This window comes from Manis pentadactyla, chromosome 9 (assembly GCF_030020395.1).
Source record: "Manis pentadactyla isolate mManPen7 chromosome 9, mManPen7.hap1, whole genome shotgun sequence".
Classification (NCBI taxonomy): domain Eukaryota; kingdom Metazoa; phylum Chordata; class Mammalia; order Pholidota; family Manidae; genus Manis; species Manis pentadactyla.
The window spans coordinates 41,329,936-41,353,249 of record NC_080027.1 but is presented as its reverse complement, the minus strand read 5'-3'; the positions used below and the strand labels follow the sequence as shown (position 1 = coordinate 41,353,249).

General features: G+C 53.8%; 1 protein-coding gene across 1 annotated transcript; it reads right to left on the bottom strand.

The window, feature by feature from the left end:
- Positions 1-871: 871 nt before the first annotated feature.
- STARD10 (StAR related lipid transfer domain containing 10) lies at positions 872-23,040 on the bottom strand. Its single transcript, XM_057508195.1, has 8 exons — positions 23,029-23,040; positions 22,540-22,711; positions 21,836-22,146; positions 4,779-4,926; positions 4,071-4,174; positions 3,277-3,394; positions 1,515-1,567; positions 872-1,281 (listed from the first exon to the last, which is right to left on the bottom strand). The coding sequence occupies exons 1-8, from the start codon at positions 23,038-23,040 to the stop codon at positions 1,036-1,038; spliced, it is 1,164 nt and encodes a 387-aa protein (XP_057364178.1). The 3' UTR covers positions 872-1,035.
- Between the last annotated feature and the right edge of the window lie 274 nt (positions 23,041-23,314).

Sequence of the window (23,314 nt, the reverse complement as noted above, 5' to 3'; positions counted from 1 at the left end):
GCTGCTTCCCAAAAGGGGAGGGCAGGGCCAGACCTTGGGGAGAACTTCCAGGCCCCAAATTCATATGGGCTGAAAAACACTGGAGACAGGCAGAGCACAGGGCCTTCCTCCCAGGCTGACAACAGGAGGATCCCTTGGGCAGCAGAGGGCACCCAGAGGCCACAGAGAACAGGGGAGGCCGAGGCTACCCTCTAGAGCTCAAAGGCCAGACTCAAATCAGACAGCTGGAACACAGGACCCAGGGATTGGCATCTGACCACTGACAAGGTGCTGAGTCTTCTGTTAACACAGGACTGAGGTCTTCAAAATGACCTAGGGAGGGTTTCAATCACAGGGCCTAGTCCCTCCATTGGAGTCTGATGACCCTCACCTCAACCCCTAACATCAGATCTGAGGCCTATAGCCCTGTGGTCTGCACCTCTCCTTCTCCCTTCCGTGACAACTGAAGAGGGTCAGACCCCCAGTCCATAGGTTGGACCCAAGGGGCCTTAAGCTGAATGTCACACAGTAGAACCCCACCCTCTGATTCCCTGACCTGGGGCCTGGGGCCAGAACTGCACCATCTCATAGAGCAGCAAAAGGTAGCCAATCAGCCCAGAGTGAATGGCAAAATAAACACACAAGGACAGGTGGATGGATGAAGGATGAGCTAATACAGAGACACCAGAACACATCATGGACAGGTGGAGGGGATGACCCCTCTTTCCTGCCCCCAGCTACACACGGGGAAATGAGGAGATGCCTAAAAGAGCAAAGATCAGGTGATCAATAATAAAATTAACAAAATTAACAAATTAACTGCAGAACAAGGGGACCAAGGGCCTCGGTCTGCCCTGGCAGGTGCTGGAAGCAGGTACAGCAATGAGCCGGCTGAGGCTGTGGGATCGTTTATTAGGGCCGTGTCCAGCCAGGCCGCAGCGCCAGCCTTGGCCCAAGCCCAGCGTCCGCGGAGGCGCGGGGCGGGGGGAGGAAGCTCGGAGAACCCCTGTCCCCCGGCTCGCCCCGTCATGTCCTGGTCCCTGCGCGATGCCGCGCTCAGGTGAGCGAGGTGTCGTCGTCGCTGCCCTCCCCGCCCGCGCCGCCCGCGCGCTCCTCCCGGCTCTCGGCCACAGAGCTCTCGTCGATGTTCTCCAGCGAGTCCGCGTGCTGCACGGACAGCTCCGACAGCGCCAGGCTCGGCAGCGGGCTCTGCTCCGGGTGCAGCCACGGCTTGAAGTGTGGCTGATGCTTCTGCTTCCACTCAGGGTACTTGACACATGCTCTGTACATCTTCTTCATGGCCTGCCGGCCGGCCGCAACAAAAACAGGCGTGAACCAGGGCTAGGGCTTGACCAAGTCCCCTCCGGCGCCGTTCAGGCGCCCAGTCCCTGCTCCAGGATCTGGACGCTGGCCCCTTACTGACCCGGCCCCTCTGCCCGACCTCGGCCTCTCGCTCCCAGTCTCCATCCCGGCGCCCACCCCCTCACCTCAGAACTTCACCAGCCTCCAAACCCCCAAATCCCACAGCCACTCACCTTGGGAGCCAGGAACTGAGAAGATTTATTCACCACCCACTTGGGTAAAGAGCCTAAGAGGGCATGGAAGGGCAGTAAGGAGAGAAAGGAAGAAACAACCTCAGAGACCTGGCCCGACCGAACACACACACCAGCCTCCTTCCTCCAGCCTGGGGCTTCCAGGAAGGCTGCTCCCTTCTCCATGAGGGCAGTGTGAGGCAAGTCCTATAAGACTTCATCCTCCTCACTCCCTCCTTCCATCTGAAACCAACGTCCTAAGGCTCAACTCTGTCTCCCCCATGCCTCTTCTGAGCCCCAGGGGGCTGCATGGAAGAAAACCACAGGGTCCAAGGTGACCACAGGTTACACAGGGCTGGGGGTGGAGAGTCAAAATCCTGACCCACCAAGCTCCTGACTGCCAACTCCCTCCACTCATGCCAAAAGCCCTTCTCACACCCAATCCCTCTAGTGTGAATGGCCCTCATGCTCAGCCCCTCTGCTACCCGTCCTTCCAAACCCCTGGCCCAGGAAGCATAGCTGCTACAGAAGCCTCTTGGCCTGACCTGGAATCCACAGCCTGCCTCATTCCCAAGTGTCAGCTCTGCCTCTGACACCCAAAACACCCACTCAGTGAGGTGCTGGGTCACTGGGCCCTTGGCGAGCTTGGGACATACTCAGGCCTACCCACCTTCTAGTCGTTCACTCATTCACTCACTCCATCTTCACTCAGTGATGCCCACCCTGGGCCAGCCTTAGGGACCCAGAGAGGAACTCATCTGGGAGCCAAATGCTCTGCTACAGGAGGACAGGCCCACACAGCGGGCAGCCAGCAGCTCCTCTGGCTATCAGGGGGAGAGGTGGTGACATCTGAAGCTGCCTTGAAGGGATGAGTGAGGGAGGAGAGCTGTTTCCAGGTTGAGGGACAGGGCTGCCTTGACAGGGATGGGGGGACTTGTGTGAGGAGGGACTGGGAAACTCAGGGAGGAGGCTTAGACTTCACTCTGAGGGCAATGGAAAGTCAGAAGAACTTAAAGCAGAAGAGAGTCATGAGGAAATGAGTGTTTTGGAAAAATCATTCTGGTAACTGGACTGACAAGGTAACTGAGTATAGAGAGAAATGACATATTCAGGAGCTACTTAGGAGGCAGACTCAGTAGGAAGCAGTGACCAGATTTGGGAGCTGAGAAGAGGGAGCCCCAGATGACCCTCAGGTTCTAGGCATAGGTGACTAGAGGGCAGAGACTTAGGAGAAGGGGCAAATCAGGAGGGGAGCAGTGAGTTCAGCATGGAACACAGTGAGTCTCAGGTCTTAGAAGACATCCTGAAGGACATGCCCAAGAGGCCAATGGCCAGAGGGACCCAGATCTCAGCAGAGAAAGACATGTAGTCAATTTGCCATAGAAGCCTTGGGATTAGCTGAACCCTCCCAAGGGAAGAAGGCCTAACACCTGGAAAACCCAGGCCTCAGGATGAGCAGAGGACGGAAGCCAGCAAGACAGACAGTGGGACCAGTCAGTGAGTGGGAGCAAGTCACAGCCCAGGGCTGTGGGAGCCCAGGAAGAGAGCTCTAGGCCTTGTCATGGAGTAGTGGCTGCCACGTGGTCCTTGCTTTCCAAACTGTTGTGAGTCTCATACCTTGGTTCAAATAATGTTTTGAATGGAGATGCCCCAAACACAAAACAGCTCTTAACAGAGGCCCTTCTGGAATACCTAGTAGATCAATCCCCATTGCCTGTGGTATAGGAAAGGATCTCATGATAGGCTGCCAGGGCCAAGCCCTCACCTTTAGGGTCCACCTGGGCCAGGTAGGTGATGATGCAGCTCTTGGGCCCCGTGCTCTGGATGAGGTAGCCCGTCTGGATGGACACAGCTCGGACCAAGTCTTTCCGAGGTGGGTATTTCTGGGGATGGAAGGCACAGGGAGTTGACACTCAGGAGGAGGGGGCAAAGGAGGGTCTTTGTGAGTACGTATGTATGTAGACGTACATGTAAACACATACACACACATAGTTAGTTCACATCCCCTGGCATCCACTCCAGGCCAGGCCTGACGCTGGGGTGAGGAGAAAGGGAGGAGTTAGACTAGGTCATCCTTGCCCCTCTAAAGCCTTCCCTCTTCCCCTCAGGCAAGCCCCCATCTGGTGTCAGGGTTCATGAGCATACCCATGGGCACCGCATACATACACACACATTCATCCTGCCTGTTCTGCCTGCCATGGAGATTAAGGTGGCCCAGGCTCGGGAACGGCCAGAGGACCCTACCTCTCAACCGGTTCCCTCCTTCCCAGGCCAGCTCTTCTCAGAGCCCAACCAATGGAAGTAAGCCCATCCTGCCCCCTTGCTCACAATGAGGGGCCACACTGCTGTCTCCTCATCTGCCTGAGAGCCCCAGCAGGGAGACGGGTGCCGATATTCTCACTACAGAAAGGCAACCGAGGTCCAGAGGGCTTCATGCCTGGCCCAGAGTCATAGGAAGCCATGGTAGCAGCCAGGGGCCTCTCCCAGAGCTAGACCTGCTGGCCCAGCCCTACCTGGCACTTTTCCCTGCCCACCCAACTGGAAGGCAGGTTGACTCACAGGATGTTTGACTGAGTAGTTCATAATGATGTAATCAGTGCCCATGGGGAGCCAGGAGCGGAGGGTGATGACATCACGGTTCTTCAGAGGCTTTGGACACCTCCCTGTGGAGGGCAAGGGACAGTTCAGCCAGACCCCTGGCCTGCCTGCCTGCCTATAAGGGAGGGCGTGGCAGAGGCAAGAGACACAAGGACGCTAGTTTAACCGCTAGCTCCCCCTGATCCAAGCAGGCACCCTCCCCACCCACTAGACCACAGTCCCAAAGCCAGAACTAGGAAAGAGAGCAGAACCCTCTCCCCTCCTCTTTAGCTATCTCTGCTCCTCATAACCTCACACAGCCCTTACCTTGCTGGCCTGACCTGTTTGTACATGTGGATGTGACTGTATTATTGTGCAGGTGTACATGAAAATGTATGCCTGTGAGTATGTGGCATGTGGCTGTGGGTTGTGTACATGACTGTGCACATGCGTTTGTGTGGACTATGTATATGTGAACATGAAGTGCATATGTGTTTATGAGTACACATGTCTGTGTATGTCCACATGTCTGGGAGTAGACAGGAATGCAGGGAGAGCTCCTGCTCTCCCCTTGGGTGGTCCTACATCCCAGCACTCTGAGGAGCCTGGCCATGGGAGTGACCACAGGAGAGAAAGTGGGAGGAGGAAGCTTGGCTGGAGGCCTTGATGGGAGCGCTTGTGCCTGCTCACAGGAGTAATAGCCCACATCAGCGTTGACCGTCAAGCGGGCGATGTCGAAAGTCTCAATGACATTGCTGTCCCACTTCTTTCGGTATTCAATGTCGTGTAGGACATCATAGAGTGTCTCAGCTGACACATCGCGGCACTCCATCCGGCACTGCAGACAGACAATGGGTTGTCAGAGTCACACAGGGTGCAGAGGCCTGACCAGAAGGTAGACAGGAGAGGAGGACGTGGACAGGGAGAGCAGCGATCTCTGAAGCCAGCATGGGCTTACCTCTTGCCTCGAGCCTTACAGCCCTTGAGAAACCACCTGCACCAGGAGACAGACAGGCCCTGGATCCAGAGACCATTTCCCCCATCTCAGCCCCCACCAACCCTCCCAATTTCTCCCAGTCTCCTCCTCCTCCAAGAATCCTTCCTGAATCACCCAGACAGACTTTCTGGACTCCTACTACACTGACTCTCTGTATCTGTGCCCTCCCAGACACCTGAACTTCATGAGCAGAGGCTCATGGTTGATTCAGTGCAGAATCAATGCACCTCATATGGGTGCATGTTAAACTAAATGGAAGCATGAACATACATCTAAATGAATGATTTCTCTCCTCCCCCTGTCCTTTTTTTTTTTTTCATCTAACCTAAACCTCTAGATTTCTTACTATTGATTAGCCTTGTCCTTAAAGAGCTTTCCACCTGGAGGAGAAGAGCCAAGGATACCTTTTTTATTTACTCCTCACAACAACTCTGTCAGACAAGAAATCCAAGGAGAAACTTGAGGCTCAAAGAGGTTAAGCAACTTGCCCAAGATCACCACACTGGTAAGCTGCAGAGCTGGGATTTAACCCAGATCACATGTCTGGAAAGCAAGTAAAAACAGAACCAGGTTTTGCAAACTTTGTATTTAGCAAGATAAAACTCAGTCCATGTCCTTGTTTTGTGATTTTTTTTTTTTTACCCAAGAGCCCAAACCCCAGGATCAAGTTCCCCTCAGCAAAGGGACAAGTTTTCTTGTGTAATTTTAAAAGGTCTGCTGGAAGCGGGACTTCAGACAGTCCCAAAGGAACTACACATACACGCATTACTTTTTACTAAAAAGGGAATATACAACATCAGAGGAGGGAGGGGTCACATTGCCTTCCCCCTAATCTTGGGTTAGGCCTTGGCACCACTAATCACCAGTGGTAAAGACACATCACTACCGTCGGGTATTCCAGGGACCAATGAACTCATCAAGCCCTGGATAGACTTCATCTTACAGGAAATACAGAGGACAGAGGAACAAGCTAAGAGTTACCATGGGAATACAACCATACAAAGCCAGATGTTGAGAGTTTCTGCAGAGCCACTGGTCTAGTCTCTTCTGTAGGTCAGTACCATAAGGCAAGGACTGGGCAAAAATAAGAGATTTATAGAACACACAACCAGATAAAAAGTGTGGCCCTGGATTACATACTGGCTTGGACACAAGTGCTTCAAAGACATGGCTGGGACAACTGGAGAAATGTGAATGTGATCTAAGTATTAGATGTGCTGAAAATTTACTGAAACTAAATGGTGGAGATTGCTGCCTAAAGAAAAGCAGGTTACAAAATGGAACGCATGGTATAGTCTCCTTAGGGGTGGGCTGGGGAAGTGATGCATGCACAGAAAAGGTTCTGAAGGACAATCACTAAGGTGTCAACAGATCTCTAAATGATGAGAATATTGGTTTTATTTTCTTTTTGCTGTCCGTAGTCTAATTTTCTAAAATGTATAGTACTGCTTCTGCAATAACGAAAAACTTCGAATGGAAAGTTCCCTCAGAGATACTGAGAAGGGCACTCTGGATAAAGTGAAGGTTCCTGTGGCTGGGATTCTCACCTGGCCCTGGTTGGCTAGCTCACTACACATGTGGGCAATGCATCGTTATTGACTCTATATAAAGAGCCCTGCCCAGTGCTCTGGGCGAAATGGTGGCATGGTTGGGTGACACAGTGGCATGGCTGCAAGGCTGCAGGAGAACAGAGGCTGGAGTGGTGGCAGCGCCAAGGACAGAAGCCCAGAGGATGGCTGTGCAGGTAGAGAGGCCCAGAGGCAGAGACCAGCCTCCTGCATGCAGACTCGCTCTGAATGAACAGGATTTTAATGACTGACCTGCCACCATGGAAATAAAGTTGGGTATAACCCTTTCACTCCGAGAACATTCTACTGTCATTTCTTTGGTCACACTGAATCCACAGTGAACTTGCCCAGCTGAAACCCTTTGGCAAGACAGGCACTCACCACATGCCAGGTACTATCCTAAGTGCTTTATACACATTTTATTCTAAAGTAATGCTCTGAGGTATTACCCCATTTTAGAATTAAAACTGAAGTCAAGGACAGACTCCAGCCTACAAAGAAAAAGTCATTGTGTGACCCTGAACAAGTGACTCTCCCTGTTTCGTTTTCTGCTCCATAATAGGGTACAACTAGACCCAATCATTTAACTAGCAATCCACAGTTCCAGCCTTGTACAGAGCACAGAAAAGTCAGGGGTGAATCTGAGGCCTGGCTTCGAGTGGTTTCCAGTGGAGGGAGGAGACCAACTTGAAAATGGAGAGGTGCCCTAAACTGCCCAGTGGGGCACCAAGGAGGAACCAGCTCTGAGGGGTGGGGGGGGGATCAGGCTTTATAGAGCTCAGTCTGGAAGGTGGCTAGCAACGAGAACTACCAAGACACAGGTGCAGAGGCAGACAAGAGTACAGCCTGTAGGGAAGCCGAATGAGTTTGTCTGCTCCAGTCCCCATGGTGTGGTGTAGCCTAATAACCAAAAGGCCCTGGTGCCAGGTCTTGGAGCAATGCAGGATTCTGAGGCTGGGTCAGAGTAGATATAAGATGAGCCTGGAACATCTTATTGTGCCAGAAAGTAAGGACGTACTCACAGAATGACAGGGACCTTGCCCAGTGGATATGGGAGCCAGTGAGAATGGCTCCCGGTGGCTGAGTGACCAACTCATTGGGGTTTCCTGAGCATTTCCCAGTTTTAGAATTGAAAGTCCCACATCCTGAGAAACCCCTCAGTACCAGACAAACTAGAACAGTTGGCCACCTACCCCAGGTTAAAGCTGGGACCACCCATGTCAAAATAAATAATGACAGCAACAGATTATATTCCACTGAATAAAAAATAAGAAACGTATATGTTTCATGAAGAATAAGGTATTTACATAGCTTCAAAGTGCCTTCCTATCAAATACTTAATAATACAAAGGAAGAATGAGTAAACTCATAGAAAAGCCTGGCAGATCCCACCTTAATCTGTGATCAGAGTGAACACCATTAGTAATGGGACATGTTACAGCTGCATGTTGATAGAAAGGAGGCAATGAAAAGAACACAGGCACCAGTTATGTGAAACTTCTGTCAAAGATGCATAAACCTTAAATCTAATCATAAGGAGAATCAGACAATCCCCCAAATGAGGGACTTTTACAAAATAACTGGTCTCTAAATCTCAGGTTCATGAAAGTCAAGGGAAGACTCAGGAACTGTATGAGACTGAAGGAGAGTAATGACACGTGAGTGCAGGAATAAGTGAACGAACGAGTGAACAAAGTGAGGGGATGGATGTGATGATGAGAAATGGACATGGAGAAGATGGCAGAGGCCAGGTCTGGCATCCTTAGCACCCTGACCACCTTTATAGAGCAGGTGGAGATCTGGGTACTGCACCAGATGTTCACCAAACATTCACGCTTCACCCCAAGCTTGTGACCCGGTATTATTCCTGTGCTGCCAAACAGAAGGCAGGCACAGGAGATTAAGTCACCTGCCCAAAGCAGACAGCAAGAAAATAGCAGAGCAGGGATTCAAACCTGGATCTTCCTGTGCTCCTAACAATTAAGAAGTGCTTATGTGGCTTCTGAGAAAATGAGAACTTCTCTTAAGTCCAAGTATGTAAGCAATTTGGCTTTGCAAGTCCTCAAACGTGTTATCCTGGACAGTGAGTGTATAGAGAGACAGTGACAACAGAATTATGCTCTAGGTTAGAATCCAACCTGGGAATGCCTCTTCCCTCCAGTCAGGCTCAGTGTCCCCAGGGCCCAAGTATCCCATGGCTGGGGGCACACTGAGAAGGGACTCCCGCTGCCCATACATGGCCCATTCTTCCTCAGAGACTCCTGGGTCAGGGCTTCTGTGGCTTCAGAACCAAAGGCCTCCCACTGGGACAGCAGGCAGTAGGCGGAGCATGCAGAGCCACAAGACAGACCAGGCGTGAACTAAGTGTAAACTCTGCATAATATTTTATAGTTAAGATAAAGAGGGACACTTCAAAGGTTCCCCAGGCTGTGGCAGACTCGGGAAGGAAGGCCAGCAGCAGGGCCTGCTGGGAGAAGGGCCCTGGGAGGGTGAGAACCCAGGCTGTAGCAGCAGGCACTGCAGGGATGGACACAGGCAGTCTGGGTAGCTGGGCTGCAGAGTGTCCACGAGTGTCCCCATACCACGGTGGCAGGCCTGGCTCCTGGCCCCACTCTTTCCACAGCCCCCAGGAGGCAGGGCGTCTGTGCCAAGAGGGGTAAGTTACGTACAGCATTGTTCCTGCCCAAACCACATCTGCAAGGTGTAATTCTAAGAGGCTTCAGGAAGGACAGGTGGGGGAGGCGGGGAGTCAATAGAGAGCACCAGTGGGTGGGCCTGTGACCTGAACACTCAGCCACTGGGTTCTTGGCAAGTCAGTCACTCGGCAGGACACCTGTGCGCTCCCCAGCAAACCAAAACTGAAGGGAGTGGGGGCTGCTCCACTGCAGAGCCACACTTGGCTACAAAGCCCTTAAAGCCTGATTACAGCAGGGAGCCTGACAAGCAGTCATTTTACAGCTGAGAAAGCTGAGGCCCAGAGGGAGCAAGTAACACCAGAGAAATTATAGACTGTCCCCTGCACTCTGCTCTCTCCATATCCTATGAGATACAAAACTGGGATTGCCCGGACCCTGGGACCAGCACCCCCAAGTCCCACAGAGCCATGGTGAGAATGGACCTGGCATAGTGAGAAGCAAGAAAGGCCTGAGGGGAGTCTCCTGTAGGTTTTCAGTCTGGCAATCCCAGCTTCCAGTCCCAGCTCCTCCCCTTGGGCACAGGATTTAACTCTCAGTCTTAGTTTCCTCAAATAAAAATGGGAATATAAGGGTACCTATCTCATGTTGTGATTAAATGAGATCATGTATAGACTATGCCTGGCACATAGTAGACTCAAAAAATAGCAGCGATTATTACTCCAGCCGGCTTCCACCCTTCCATAGGACAGGACTGTGCAGCATTTGCATTCATCTCCTTATATTCTGTGGTCTGTACCTCTCTTGCCTCACCCTGGCCCTGCCTGTCCACCCATCCATCCATTCACCATGTTCTGGAGTCTCCTGTGTGCCAGGCATACCACTGAGCAGCAGGAATCCAGAGGCAAATCAGACCTGGGCCCTTCCCCAAAGAGGCCCCGTGACGTGGGTGGTGGGACAGACAGACACAAAACCCCAGTAGAGAATGAGCAGGGTTGGGAGGGGGAGGCATGGGAACTACAGGAGCAGAGGGCTACACAGCCTAAAAGGAAAAGGAGCTGAACTGACGAAAGGGGAGAGGGCATTTCAGGCAGAGGGACTGGGGGTCAAAGGCCTGGAGGCTTAAATAATGAGTACAGAGCAGGGTCCGTGCCCATGGTGCGTCTCACTCTGCCCCCCTCCTCTCTCTCACCCCTGGCCTTGTGTTACTCTGGGAGCCTTCCCAGTGTTGAGCTTTAACAAAGAAGGAATCTCTACAGTAGGAAGGCAAGTGGTGCAGGAGGAATTGCAGGATCTCCCAGGACTCAGGGAAATGGTAGACCTGACACAGGGAAATAGAAGCCAGGTCACCTCCATGGAGCAGCAGCATGGGCTTGAGGGTCAAAGGCCAGGGCAGTAACAAGCAAACTGACAGTGGACCGAGTCTGACCCTCACCCCAAGACCTCTCACAGCAGGTCTCCAATATCCTTGTCCATGGGATTTGTGGGCCACATGGATTATCCTAAAGTCCTACAGACCCAGGGAAACTGAGGCCCAGAGAAGGGTAGGGGTTCATGTTCATTTGGGCTCTGAAACATCCCACAAGCTGTGCTGACTGCTCACCACATTGCATTTCACATTACAATTTAGCAGACAGTTTTGTAAAAGGAATAACTGTTAAGCAAATCACCCTTTCCCAACAGAACCATATTCAAATCAAAGGAAGTGTTCCTGACTGGGGTGGGGCACTAAGCAACAAATCAATCAGAGCCCTGAACATTAGTCACTCCTGCAATAACCCTCACCATGAGCTCCAAATCACGAATTCCCCATCCCACAAAGGGAGACGGCAGCACCTGCACCATGGACACCACAGTGACTGCAGTTTAGGTCACACTGCCTCTGCCAATTGTCAAGGGCATCCAGCTGCACCCTGTGCAGTCACCATCTCTTACCCTCCCAACACCCCAGGAGTATCATCATCCCCATTTTACAGATACAGAAACTGAGGTCAAGAGGTATAATAATTGACCATCACCACCTGGCTAACAGTGGCGGAGCAGAGAACCTGAGCCGAGGTACGCCTGACCCCAAAGTGTCAGGACTCTCTGTACCTTCACTAAGGGGCAGGTCTGGCCCAGCTAAAACAAACACATTGGCAGCTGGAGGGGGGCTTAGTTAACTATGCAGCATTCATTGGATTCAGAGGGCTTGCTGATGAGGGAGGAGAAGCTCAGAGATTCTTTCTCTGAACAAAGTTCCAGACTGGGTCCTCAGACCTCACTTGGCTCAAAAGACAGGGCCATGTTTTCCAAAACTCAGCAGTGGAGCTCTGCACCTGAGAACCTCTCATCCATCACATTGCCCCACCAGACCCAGCCAGGCCCAGTTTACCACAGAGGCTCACAGTTTACACAGCAGTTCCGGGCTGTCTGAGTCAGGCAGGTCTCTACCCTGCCATGTCCTGCCTGTCTGGCCTTGGCTTGGGCGAAGGACTTTAGCTCTGGGTCCCAGTGTCTTCATCTGTCAAACTGGGATAATCCTCCCCTCAGAGCAGAGCTGTGAGGATTAAGTGAGACTTGTATATAAAGCCCCCAGCAGCAGCTGCCCTTATGATCCCAGGCCCCAGCAGCTTTCCCTGACTTCTCAGACCCTGCCAGGGGAGCACCTTCCTGCTAATCCGCACAGAGCAGGGTACATAGGAACATGGAACAAAGTTTTAAAAAAACAAAATGCCCCAGATCCATCCATAGGGTGGATGGACAGGGAGCGGGTGGGTGGCCTTCTTACACCAGGGCCATACACAAATCCACCCACTCTGGCCTCCCAATCCATGAGCAGGCATTACCCTCCCCAGGTCACACCAGGTGTTGAGAGGTGCAGAGACAGGCCAGGGGGCACATAATGAGGGGCTCAGCTCCAAGGGCCCTTCAGGTCCTGCTCACCACCTGCTGGCTTCATGGTCCTCCACTCTGTCCTTCCTAAAGGCCCCATGAGGCCAGCACTGGCCAAGCTGACAGAGCAGAGAGCCTTCCCTTCTCTTGGTTTCTGGGGCCCCCAGAATGGAGACCTTTAAACCTTCCTCCACGCCCCCCAAATCTCAAAAGCAGTTCATGGGCACTGACATAAGGGGTCACAGGGTTGCAGGAGGAGACAGGTCTGATTGGTCCTGCTTTCCCAGGACTTCCCTCACTGGCTCCTTTCCTATTTTGTCCCCAAACTTCAGCCTGGCTGTCCCCTGTCCAGGCAGCCTGCTCCGGCTGGGGGCCTACTCTTCCTTGCCTCCTCCATCCCCAGGGCCTCCCTCCATCAGCACACACTGCAAGGCACCCATTTTGCCTACAATGCTGTGGCCCCTTGTTCATCTTGGCGTCCCCTGGGCCAGGCACCGTTTAGTAAAAGAACTGCTGCCCGAACTGAAGGCTGGACAGGTGACCCAACAAAGAGGCCATGCCTCTGTGAGCTTTTCTGGCTTTCAGGGTGCTGGGCTGTAGCCAGTGGCCCTCGGGGCTTCTGTGGGATTCAGAAGGAAGAATTGTCATGAAAACCTCCTGGACTCATAAAAATCTCTATGGCACTTGGGGCTGATTACTGCTTTTGACATCATCCTTTTATAAAACAGGGTACAGGGGTAGGAGATGTCAGAGACAGGTTCAGGGGAGATTTTAGGGCTTGCTGTAAGATCTTTTATAGTTCTAAGAGGCAAAAGTAAATTTAAATTGTACTGAGGTACCAATTTATACTTAGTAAATTAGCAAAAATATATAAAACACCCATTGTATGTGAAGATATGGTAAAATTGTTACAGTTTGTGACAGCAAAAATTGGTTCCACTGTCATGAAAATAAATTTGGCAATATTTTTTAAATCATAAAAATGTATTTTTCAACTCATTCCCTGGAACCTCATGACAAGAAATTTATACTCAGGAAAAAATACAAAATAAGAAAAAAGTTCTGTTACAATATTAATGACTATATTACTGTATTTGTAATTAGCAAAACATACTGGAGAACAACTTGGAACGCCACCAACAGCAGGGCCCAGTTGAGTTAAGAATAACATATCACCTGGCTGATTATTGCCCAGTTACCGTGGGCTCCATCAGGGCAGGGGCAGGAACTAAGCTGACTCTGAACCCTCGGGGCCCAGAAGAGGCCTGTCAGGGAGTATTGCTGGAAATGTTTGTGAATTAATAAGTCTGTAGCAATATAAGAAACTTCTACAGAAGCAATGTATGAACCAAAAAGGATACAAACTTGTACTTGTGCCATGGTCTAAACTATGTACAAAATATATCCTTAATGACAGGTGGAAGGAACCATGGAAGTTTTACTCAGGAATTGTGAGTGATTTTTCATTTTTTGTTAATGAATGATTCTCGTTAACGTTGGTACAATATAGTTTATACAAGACATACAAACTATACTTTTTTTCCCTCAGTTAAGAATGTTGTCCGGAATCCCAAGGTCTTCATTCCTTGGATCTGGAAGCCTGCCCTCAGCTGAGATGGGGCCCGAGGCTGCCCTTGCTGATGCTGAGTTACCTTGGAAATGCTCTATGTCACCCGGCCATGCTGGCAGTGGAGGCAGAGGGGACTCAGGGCCCTTCCATCCTTGGGCTGGGGCCCAGCAGTGACAACTTTGTTATCCTTTGCTTGTACAACTGCAGCTGTGTCCTCGTCTTGGGTCTCCTGGCTCCCAAGCCAATCTGTCCCCTGCAGCCAGGGAGCTTTCTAAAACCCAGAGCTGATGATAGCATTGCCCAGCTTGCAAGCCTCTGCTGTCTCTCTCTCTGCCTTCAGGATCGAATCCTGACTTCAAAATGTCCTCCTCACTCAGGCTCTGTCTCCGTCTCCACTCCTTCCCACCCTTAGTCTACACCTGTGCCCCTGGGAGCCCACCTCACTGAGAGACTCACTAAGACCCTCTCAGCTTGCTGCACGGCTCCCAATGCCCTGCCCAGACACCACTGCCCCCTACCATGCGGTCAGCCACTGGCTTCCCTCAGCCTGAGCTCTCCCGAAGGGCTGTCACCATTTCCATCAGTCTCCCCACTAGGCCTCAAGAGCAGGGCCCAGGTCTGATCCATCTCCAGGTCCCCAGAACCAGCAGAGTAGCTGGAGTGGGTGGGAGGCCCAGAGACATAAAGGCAGAGGCAGTAACCCTTGGAGACAGGGATAGAAAACACACTCTAAGAGGAGCCTCTGAGACCCAGAGATAGGCCCAGAGGCGAGGACAGGAGGCTGGAGGGAGCAGGGAAGGGAAAGCCATGGTGGGCAGAGCTGAGCCAGGGGGCAGGAGCCGCCAGGAGACAGCTGAGGAAACATAATTGGATCAGAGACAACTCTGCTGCAGGGAGGCAGCGTGACTCATACACACAGTAACACCAGACACAGAAACACGGTCTTACACTCAGAGGCACACACACGCAACCTTAGACACATGGACGTGCACCCACACACACACATTCAGTATGATTTACTGACCCTCGTCAGGTGCTCGCTGCAGGGCTGTCACCTGGGCAATTGAGCAGAGGTTCACAGTCCACCCTGCTAAGGACCTCATCACACACACAGTCACCCACAATCCAGTGCCACACGCAGAAGGCCGGGCAACCCCCATCACATCATTCTACCCTCATAATACATAACCACCATCTGGTATTTTATTTAGTTTTTTGCTTCTGTTTTGCTTGTCTCCTCCTCAGGATGTAAACCTATGACAGCAGAGTCTGATCTGCCTGATTTGCCATTAAATTCCTGCACATAACACAATACATGGCATTTAGTATGTGCTCAATAAATATGTGTTGAATGAATCAGTATTGGAGACACACAGGGAACTCCATCCCCTCTAGCGATCAGGCCTCTGCCTTAATACTCATAATTTCCCTGGTCTAGTACCAGGTTCCAGGCAATCTGGAAGGGCCTAAAGTCAGAGGGCTGGGGATGCCCAGAGATGTAGAGGGAACCTCACAGAACCAAGTTTGTGGCATGAAACCCAAAGGATGAGACTAAATAGCCCAGGCACCACAGGAAGACAAGGCAGTACTCACCCTCCACTTCCTGGGTGCATGTGGTAGGTGGGGGAAGCGTATACATAGCAGGAAGCAGTGTACATATGCAGGCATTGTTCACCTGCTCCAGGACATAAGGATTTTAGAGACATCAGAGGTAGCCAGTACCTGCCTTCAGGGAGCCCAGGCTGAGAGGCAGGGAGGCAATTATTAGGCTAAAGCCCCAGAGACAGCTCCAGCTGCCCTGTACCACCTGCCCCAGGTTCTCTTTAACGACAGGTGAGAGGAAACTGCATCTGGTGTAGAACCCACCTCTAAGTTCTGGGCCTGTTACTTTCTTTTACTGCCTGTGTTTCTGAAGCTCAAGGGGCCCCAGAGTAGCAAGGCCAGCCCAAGCATGCCAGAGAGGATAAAGTGAGGCACCAAGATCGGCAGGGATACCACAAGCCTGGCACCTGGTCTGAGCAGCTTTCCCCCCAATTATTTCTGGCACAGCTCACCTGCCCAGGTCAGGGCAAAGGTACAGAGTCAGGGCTGAAATAATGTTTCCATCTTGTTTATCTTGGCAGCAACCTGGTGCCCAGACCCCTCAGAACAGGCAGGAATGGCCCAACAGAGGTCCCAGATCCTGGTAGAGTGCCAGGCTTCTGAGATCATGGCACCCACGGCCCTGGTTACAGGTGGCCCAGCCAGGCATGGAGATGCAGGGGAAGAACGAAAACCCATCTGTCTCCAGGACTCCCTTCTTTCTCTCATCTCCTGAAACTTTAAAGACTCTCAGCTGGAAACTGAGCTGGGGCTCGTTAAAGTTTAAAGCCAGAGCCTGGGGAGCTGGGTGTGGAGGCACAGAGCCAGCGTGGGTACTGAGGGCTCTTCTAGCTCCTGGGGACACTGACTAGAGGCACCCACCCCCATTCACAAGGCTCCTCACCCCCAGGGCAGGCACCAAGGGGACTGAACATCCACACTGCCTTAGAGCCCCGACTGCACAACACTTCACCGCTGGTATACTGCACAGGGTTGTGCTATAACCCCCATGTTCCATCCACCAGTCCTCCTACATAGCTCTGGATGCAAGCCCTTGCTCCATTCCCCAAAGCCCCTGCTTTAGTGCAGGTCTTAGCAACTCTGTCCAAATACAGCAACATCTTCCTCCTACCACTCACCTTGTCTAAAACCTTCCCCTGGCCTTCCAGAACCCATGTCCGAGGGCTTTGGTCCAGCCCTGTCACCTCTAGCTCCGAGTCCTCAGTCCCTTACTGAACAGCCTGCCGTTGTCTTGCTGCCCTGCCCTGCATCCTGCCTCTGAGCCTTTGCACAGATACTCCTCTGCATGGAAAGCTCCCGATGGCATCAAATTTGTACTCCTTATTCTTCATCCAATTCCAAAAGGAGCACCTGAACATTCCTTCTCTGTGAAGCCTTCCATGGCCCCAAGCTGGTTCAGAGGCCCATGGTGGGTCTCCACAGCTCCCGTGACAAGTGTCTGTCCCAGCACCCAACTGGTTGCTCCTTGAAGACAGGGCTTGGCTTTGATTCCCCTATCTGTCCCTAACATCCAGCACAGAGCCAGGCAGAGAACCCATTAGTTAAATGGGCTAATGAATGAATGAAGTGACTGAAGACAGGCAGGGCAGCACTACTACCCACATTTGATAGATGAGGAAAATTAAGCCTGGGCAGGGGCAGTAACCTGCCCAAAGCCATGTGGCTGGGACTCTGGACCCTGTGCTCTCTCCCCTGCAGCCACAGCCCAACCAGGCACCTCCTCTGGGAAGACCTCTAAAGCCCCTAGCCAACTCTGATCTTCCATCCTCTGAGCTCCCCAACCTGAAGGCCCAGACCCTGACTACCTGGAGCCATGCCCTCTGGAAGCCTGTTCCCTGAAGACAGCTCTGACACTACTTTCCCAATTGCCCCAGACCAAGTCAGAGCTAGAGCCAGCCAGGATGGTCCTCAGGGCCCTGGGGTCAGGTGCCCCACTTAGGGACCTCTGTGACGGCACAGACTGGGAAGGCTTTAGCTCTTCATCCTTATTCTGTGTCCAGCTGTGAAGGCCCCTCTACCATGGCCTAAGGCAACAGTGGCTTCTACACACTACCTGTCCAGCAGCTTCCTGTAGAGACAGGCAAACTGAACCCCAGATGGGGCTGAGGCCCACCCTGAGTCTGACTCACCAATGTTCAAGGCCCTAAAACCAGATTAACTCCTGCCCCTGCCACCAGAAAAGCAGCCTGCCTTGGAAAGGTCACACAACCAGGAATGGGCTCTTGCTCAGCCAGATCCCCTCCAGGGTGCCCTCCCACAATGACACGGCATAGAGAGATGCAAGGCAGAAGAGAGGGGTAAGCTGTGAGCCATGGGGTCCTAGAGGCGGCCTTCTGTCAAATGGTGCTCAAAAGAGCAGGCTCAAGGGAACAGAGGGCACTCAGCCTTGGAGACCCAAGGATCTGGGTTCTGATCCTGCGTCAGCCACCTCTAGCTGTTTGGCCTTACACAGGTGAATTCCTGCTTGGAGCCTCAGTTTCCACATCTGTTCAATGGGGTCAGTAAGACCCACGCCACAGGACAATTGTAAAGACTCAGTGAGAAGGTATAGAGAAAACACTGCCCACACCCCCACCTTCTCCATGACCCTCTGAGTTTCACTGACTATTAAAAGTGAGAAGATCCCTTGGAGATCCCTGGGATGACCCCACATTTCATGGTGGGAGAGAATGAGGCTCTGAGAGCCTGATAACTTGGAACCTAGGGGTCCTGTGGTGTGGGAGCTCCAGGACAGTGAGACAGGGCAAGGAGGGGCAGTAAAGCTTTCTCCGTATGGGAAGGGGAGGAGCCAGAGGACAGGGATTCAGAGAAGACAGGTTCCCACTGCCCAGCTTTCTAAGGCAAGAGGAACCTCAGGTTTTCAACCATACTCCGCCAAGAGACTCCTAGCCCTGCTCCAGCTGCCAAGCCCCTCAAGTTCCCTGCCCATGGAGCCCACTCCTGTGTCTGTGATCTCCTTGTGAACATCTGCCCTGTGCAGTGGGCAGGGCTCACCTGGAACTGTCGGTCCTATCTCCACCAGGCACTGGAAACCTCTGAGGACAGGAGCCAGGTCTCCCCTTCTGCCTCTCTCATAGCTAGCCAAGCACAAGGCTAGGCAGGCAGTGGCACGGGAGAGTCTGAGCATGTGAGCATCGGGGGCAGGGCTTGGCAGGCCATGTGGCACCTTTGGCTTTCTGTCCCCCATTCCTCATTCCCCTCTCACAGGCTCCTGCATAGGTATTGAGCTCAGAGGCTCCTGGAGCCAGGACAGTCCCATAGCAGATGGGAAAACAGCCCAGAGAAGAGCAGGGGCGTGCCCATGGTCACATACACAGAAGAGGATACCACAGCCAGGACTGGACCCCAGCTGGCCCTGCTTGAAATGACCAACAGACTCCCTGGCTCTGTATTTCTCATGCCACCACAGGAGCCATGGGGAGGCCTCGCTCCAAGCTGCCCTCCACCTTGGACCCAGGGTCCGTGTTCAGCATTTGCCTCTGGGACAAGCCCTGGCTGCCGGCTTCCTCTCCAGTACCCAGAGCACACTGCAGCTTGGGGCCAGGCCAGGGTGGAGGCCAGGAGGGAGTGAAAGGGCACAGGTGGCCTCCAGCAGCCCCTTCCCTTTGTCTTAGCTCTGAATTCTGGGCCCAGAGCCACAGTGGCTTCCAGGGACCTCTGGACATAGTGGCGGTGAGAAGATAAGTCTGGGGGAAGGGAGATGATGAGGAAATCAATCAGGCCGACAGATAGTTGGAACCCCACCCCTACCCTAGGATCATGAGCACAGGGCATGCCCAGGGGCAGCTGGCTTTCCCAGTTCATGGGGTAAGCCCAGAACAGGGGGTGGGAGTGGGGGAGGGGGGAGAGGCTCAACAAACACCTGTGGTTGAGTCCCAGGCTCCTGGAGTGACCCTGTGATCCCTGTGGACTCTGGCTACAGACTTGCTGCGTGACCTTGGCAAGCCACTCCCCTTCTGGACCTTAGCTTTCTCATGTATCAAACAAAAATGGGATAATTAGAACATCATGTCCTTCAAAGAGTATATTGATGGGGTCAAATGCCATAATGTTGACTAACGATGCGAGCCCAACCAGAGAGGGGCAAGGGCTCTGGAGTCAGGCTGGCCTGGGTTCCCCTCCTGCCTCAGCTGCTGTATGGCCTTAGGCAGTGACGCCACCTCTTTCAGCCTCAGTTTCTTTGTAGCATGGAGACAAGCCTACTACTGCCCAGGACTGGCCTGAGGGTAAATTGGTGGAGAGAAATGCTTGGCTCAGAGCAGGGACTCAGAAGAATGGGATTAACTGCATGGAACCTGGGAATCCTGCAGTCTTGGGGATGGGGAGCTCACAGACCTCTGCCCAGGTCCAGGAACTCTACCTGGCTGTGCTGAGGGGATCAGGAGTCAGGGACTGGCTCCATGGGATGACTACCAAGGCCTCAGCATCCTCCCTAGGACCCAGCTCTGCTCACCTACTAACTCCAAGTCTCCCTCCACTCTGGGGTGCATAACAGAAGGGTTAGGCTGGGAAGCTAGAGATCTGGATTCTAAGTCCAGCTCTGCTGGGACTTTGCTGTGTGGCCTTGGGTGGGCCCTGCCCCTCTCTGGGCCTCAATGTCCTCACTTGCATCCCAGTAAGGGGGGAGCAGGAACCAGGGATTCCCACGGCCCTTTGGCACCTTCAACCTCTGCACAGTGGCAGAGGGAAGGGGGGTTGGGATTCCTGGCTGCTGGGGAGGGTGTATGTCCTGACCATAAGCCCACAACACCCAGTTTTTCCAGGTCCCCTCCACCCCAAGGAAGGCCACTTGACAAGTCTGATCTGGTCACATGGGGTCTGTTGTGACAGTCTGGCCCCCAGACCTGCCAACTCCAGTCCTGGACTGGGCTGCATTTTTATTCATTAACCAAGCCAGATGGAGGAGGCAGCTCCGCCCTCTCTGTCAACAGGGCGGTAGTCCTGGACTCAGGTCACACCCTCCTCCCCTTCCCTCCCCCTTGAGAGCCAGCCATGGGGAAACTGTACTTCCCCATCCCACTGCGCCCTGACAGCCTTTAGCCTGTCCCGTGTCAGTCAGGAAAACAACCTTATTTTCACAACCATGCTCACCTTTCATTCAGGTTGTTCCTTTCCTTTCTTCCTTCCTTCCGCCAATATCCCTGCTCTGTCTGTGTTGGATGCTGGGGATGCAAAGTGGGACAGGACCTGTCCCTGCCCTCAGAGAGCACCAAGCTAGGACATATCAGCTGCCCTCCCCTCCCCTGCTCCTTAGGCTCAGACACAGGTCAGGCACCCAGGAAACCCTCAGCCCAGGGTCTTGGACCTGGGTAGAGTGTCCCAGAGGGAGAAACACTGGAAACCCAGAAAGAAAGAGACAGCCAGCCGGGATGCAGACAGAAGAGTCACACAGGGGAGAAGAGAAGGTAGAGAAGGCAAGCCAGAAGGCCATGTGGGACAGATGGACAGAGCTGTAAATGATTAAGACAAAGTGAGGCAGAAAGACATAGGATCAGAGAGGGGAGGTCAGACTCTGGTGCAAGGCCAAGATGCCCCAGCTAACCTGAGAGCAGAACCCAGGCAGAAGTGGGGGGAGGGGAGGATTACCCTCTGAGTCCTGTGCCCTGGCCCTCCTCACAATAGCAATACACTCCTCCACGCATTGTTGTGGCAGCGCTGTGGAAAGGGAAAGGCATAGTCTACTTGCCAGGAGCCCACTAGTGGGAGACCCACCCCCTTGGGATGTGGCACCCACAGCAGTGCCAGATGTGGTGCGGACAGCTACTGAGACCTCTAGACCAGTCTCCACTAGCCTCAGCCCCACTAGCCCCCAAAGGGAAGTAGGTTCATAGGGTCCAAAACCCCAAGTCTGCCCTATTATGGCAAAGAGAAGAAAATTATGGGGCTGTGAAGAGAGGGTTGCTGGCTACAAGGGGGCTATGTGCAGGCATCTGCTGGCCCTCTCCTCCCCCAACCCACCCCCAGCCTGGACCTCCAAGGTAGAGACATGCAAGCCCTGACTTCAGGATGTGCCAACCACAGTCCTGAGTCCCTGCAGGAGTCTCAGGGAGCAGCGAGGAAAGGAAGGTAGGAGAGCAGGGACCCAGGCAAGAAGGAATCAGGTCCCTGGCATCCAAAGCAGCAGAATGGGGAAAGAGACCCAGCTCAGGCTGAGAGGGCCAGAAATGAGGGAGAGAAGGGCTCAATTTCTCCCTGGGATAACTCAAGTCAGGGACCAGGTGGAGGCAGGGGCAGACCAATCTAGACACAAGACAGTCAGGGCCATGCAGAAGCCTGGGTTATGGCTGAGTGAGTCACACCCCCTCTCCAGGACTCATTTGGCCCACCTGTGTGATGGGGACCGGCCCAGCAAACTGTGCCTCCTCCTGGCTCCTGGTAGGAGACTCTCTGAGCCCAAGGTGCACAACCAGGTGCCTGTGGACCTGAGGAGGACCAGGAGACTCCCTTTCTGAGACAGCAAGGTCTGCAGTGGAGGCTGTATCTGGCAGGCTGGGCAATCCTACCTTAATCTTGTGCAGGGTCCGATCCATCTCCACAGCTTGCACCCACACAGACACACCGGCCTTGCTGTAGGTCAGATTCCAGCCTGCCTGGGCCTCACACTCTGATCTGAAACTGCGGAAGTCCTGGTCGTCGGGCACCTGGACGCTGTCGCGGCCCAGGACTGGCCGAGGCCCTTGGGGCTCTGTTGAGGCAGCTGATTTCTCCATGGGGAGGCCCAGGGCCCTGGTCCTAGTCCAGCTCTCCTGGGTCCTCCGCGAAGGCTCCAACAACGTCAACGCGGCTGCAGATGCTGACGCCACCTTTCTGGGACCTGCAAGACCGGTTTGGGGACGGCAGTCAGCGCGCTGGGGGCGCGGGTGGGGCTCTCCGGGGTCCTGGGCGGGTGGAGAGTTTGAGATAGGCAGGCGATGGCCCCTTAGTGAAAAAGCACCGGCACGGGGAAATCACTGCGATCACCCCAAAGGAACGACCCCAGACCTCCCTGGGGCAGGAACAGGGGCTGGGTATAGGATGCAGGGGCGCCGCGAGAGCCCGTCGGGACTCGTGGGAGGCCAGGATCCGAGGTGACCGACAGCTCGGCGGGGATCTGCACGTGCTGGCCGGACCCGCTCAACTAACTCGGCAGCGGCGCCAGCGCGGGAGGCGCGCGGGGCGAGTGGTGGGGGCGGGGTGGGGTGGGGTGCCCGCCCTCCGGGCCGCTCACCTGCGCCCGCTGCAACGCCGGGGCCCGCCGGGGCCAGGGGTGTAAGCGCCTCCGCCGCCGCTGCCCAGGCGACCGGGACGGCGCGGGGGCTCTGGGGGGAGGAGCAGTGGGTCCAGCCGCCCGGCCCCGCCCCGCGCCCCCCCTCCCCACGCGCCCTCTCCCTCCCACCGGGCTAGGCTCTGGGGCTCCGAGGGCTTCGCTGCCGGGCTCGGTATTTTCCAGGCTGCGGAGGTACAGCTGACAGAGCTCGGAGTCCTGCCCCGCCCCGCCCCGCCCCGCAGGGTCCTAGCGCCCGCCGCTGACCGCCCAGGGAGGGGACTCAGCCCGGAGGGACTGGTGCTCCCGCAGGGGCTGGGAATGGATCCGGGAGGGGCCAATATTCAGAGGGCTCTGAGAGGCGGGGCGACGAAGTACTAGAAGAGGGATTCTGCAAGTTAATTGTGAGCCCCTTCTCTCCATCCCCCAGCCCCCATACTCAGAGGTGCCTACCTCTGCAACCATCTCAACACATAGGCACGCTGTCCCCAGAACCACCTCCACCCCGACAGGACACCCTAGAGACTCAAATATGGGCACACACTCCCACCACAATCAAGAGCAATCCAGAAATTCACCTCCCACCAGCCTCAAGGTACACCAAGCCTACACACATTCAAAGCAATTCCCAGTGAAGTACACAAACCCAGCCGGAAGTTGGTCTTACCCACTAGCCGTAAGGTTCACAGACTGGCCAGACTGGGCAAAATCTCTACTCCAGCCTCAGCTGGGAGCTTTA

Bases quoted from the DNA above. Each gene is read 5' to 3' on its own strand.
- STARD10 (XM_057508195.1), bottom strand. The intron at 22,147-22,539 runs GTGAGCGGCCCG...CCGGTCTTGCAG, and splicing joins CGGCGTTGCAGCGGGCGCAG to GTCCCAGAAAGGTGGCGTCA. The intron at 4,175-4,778 runs GTGAGCAGGCAC...TGCCCTCCACAG, and splicing joins TGATGTGGGCTATTACTCCT to GGAGGTGTCCAAAGCCTCTG.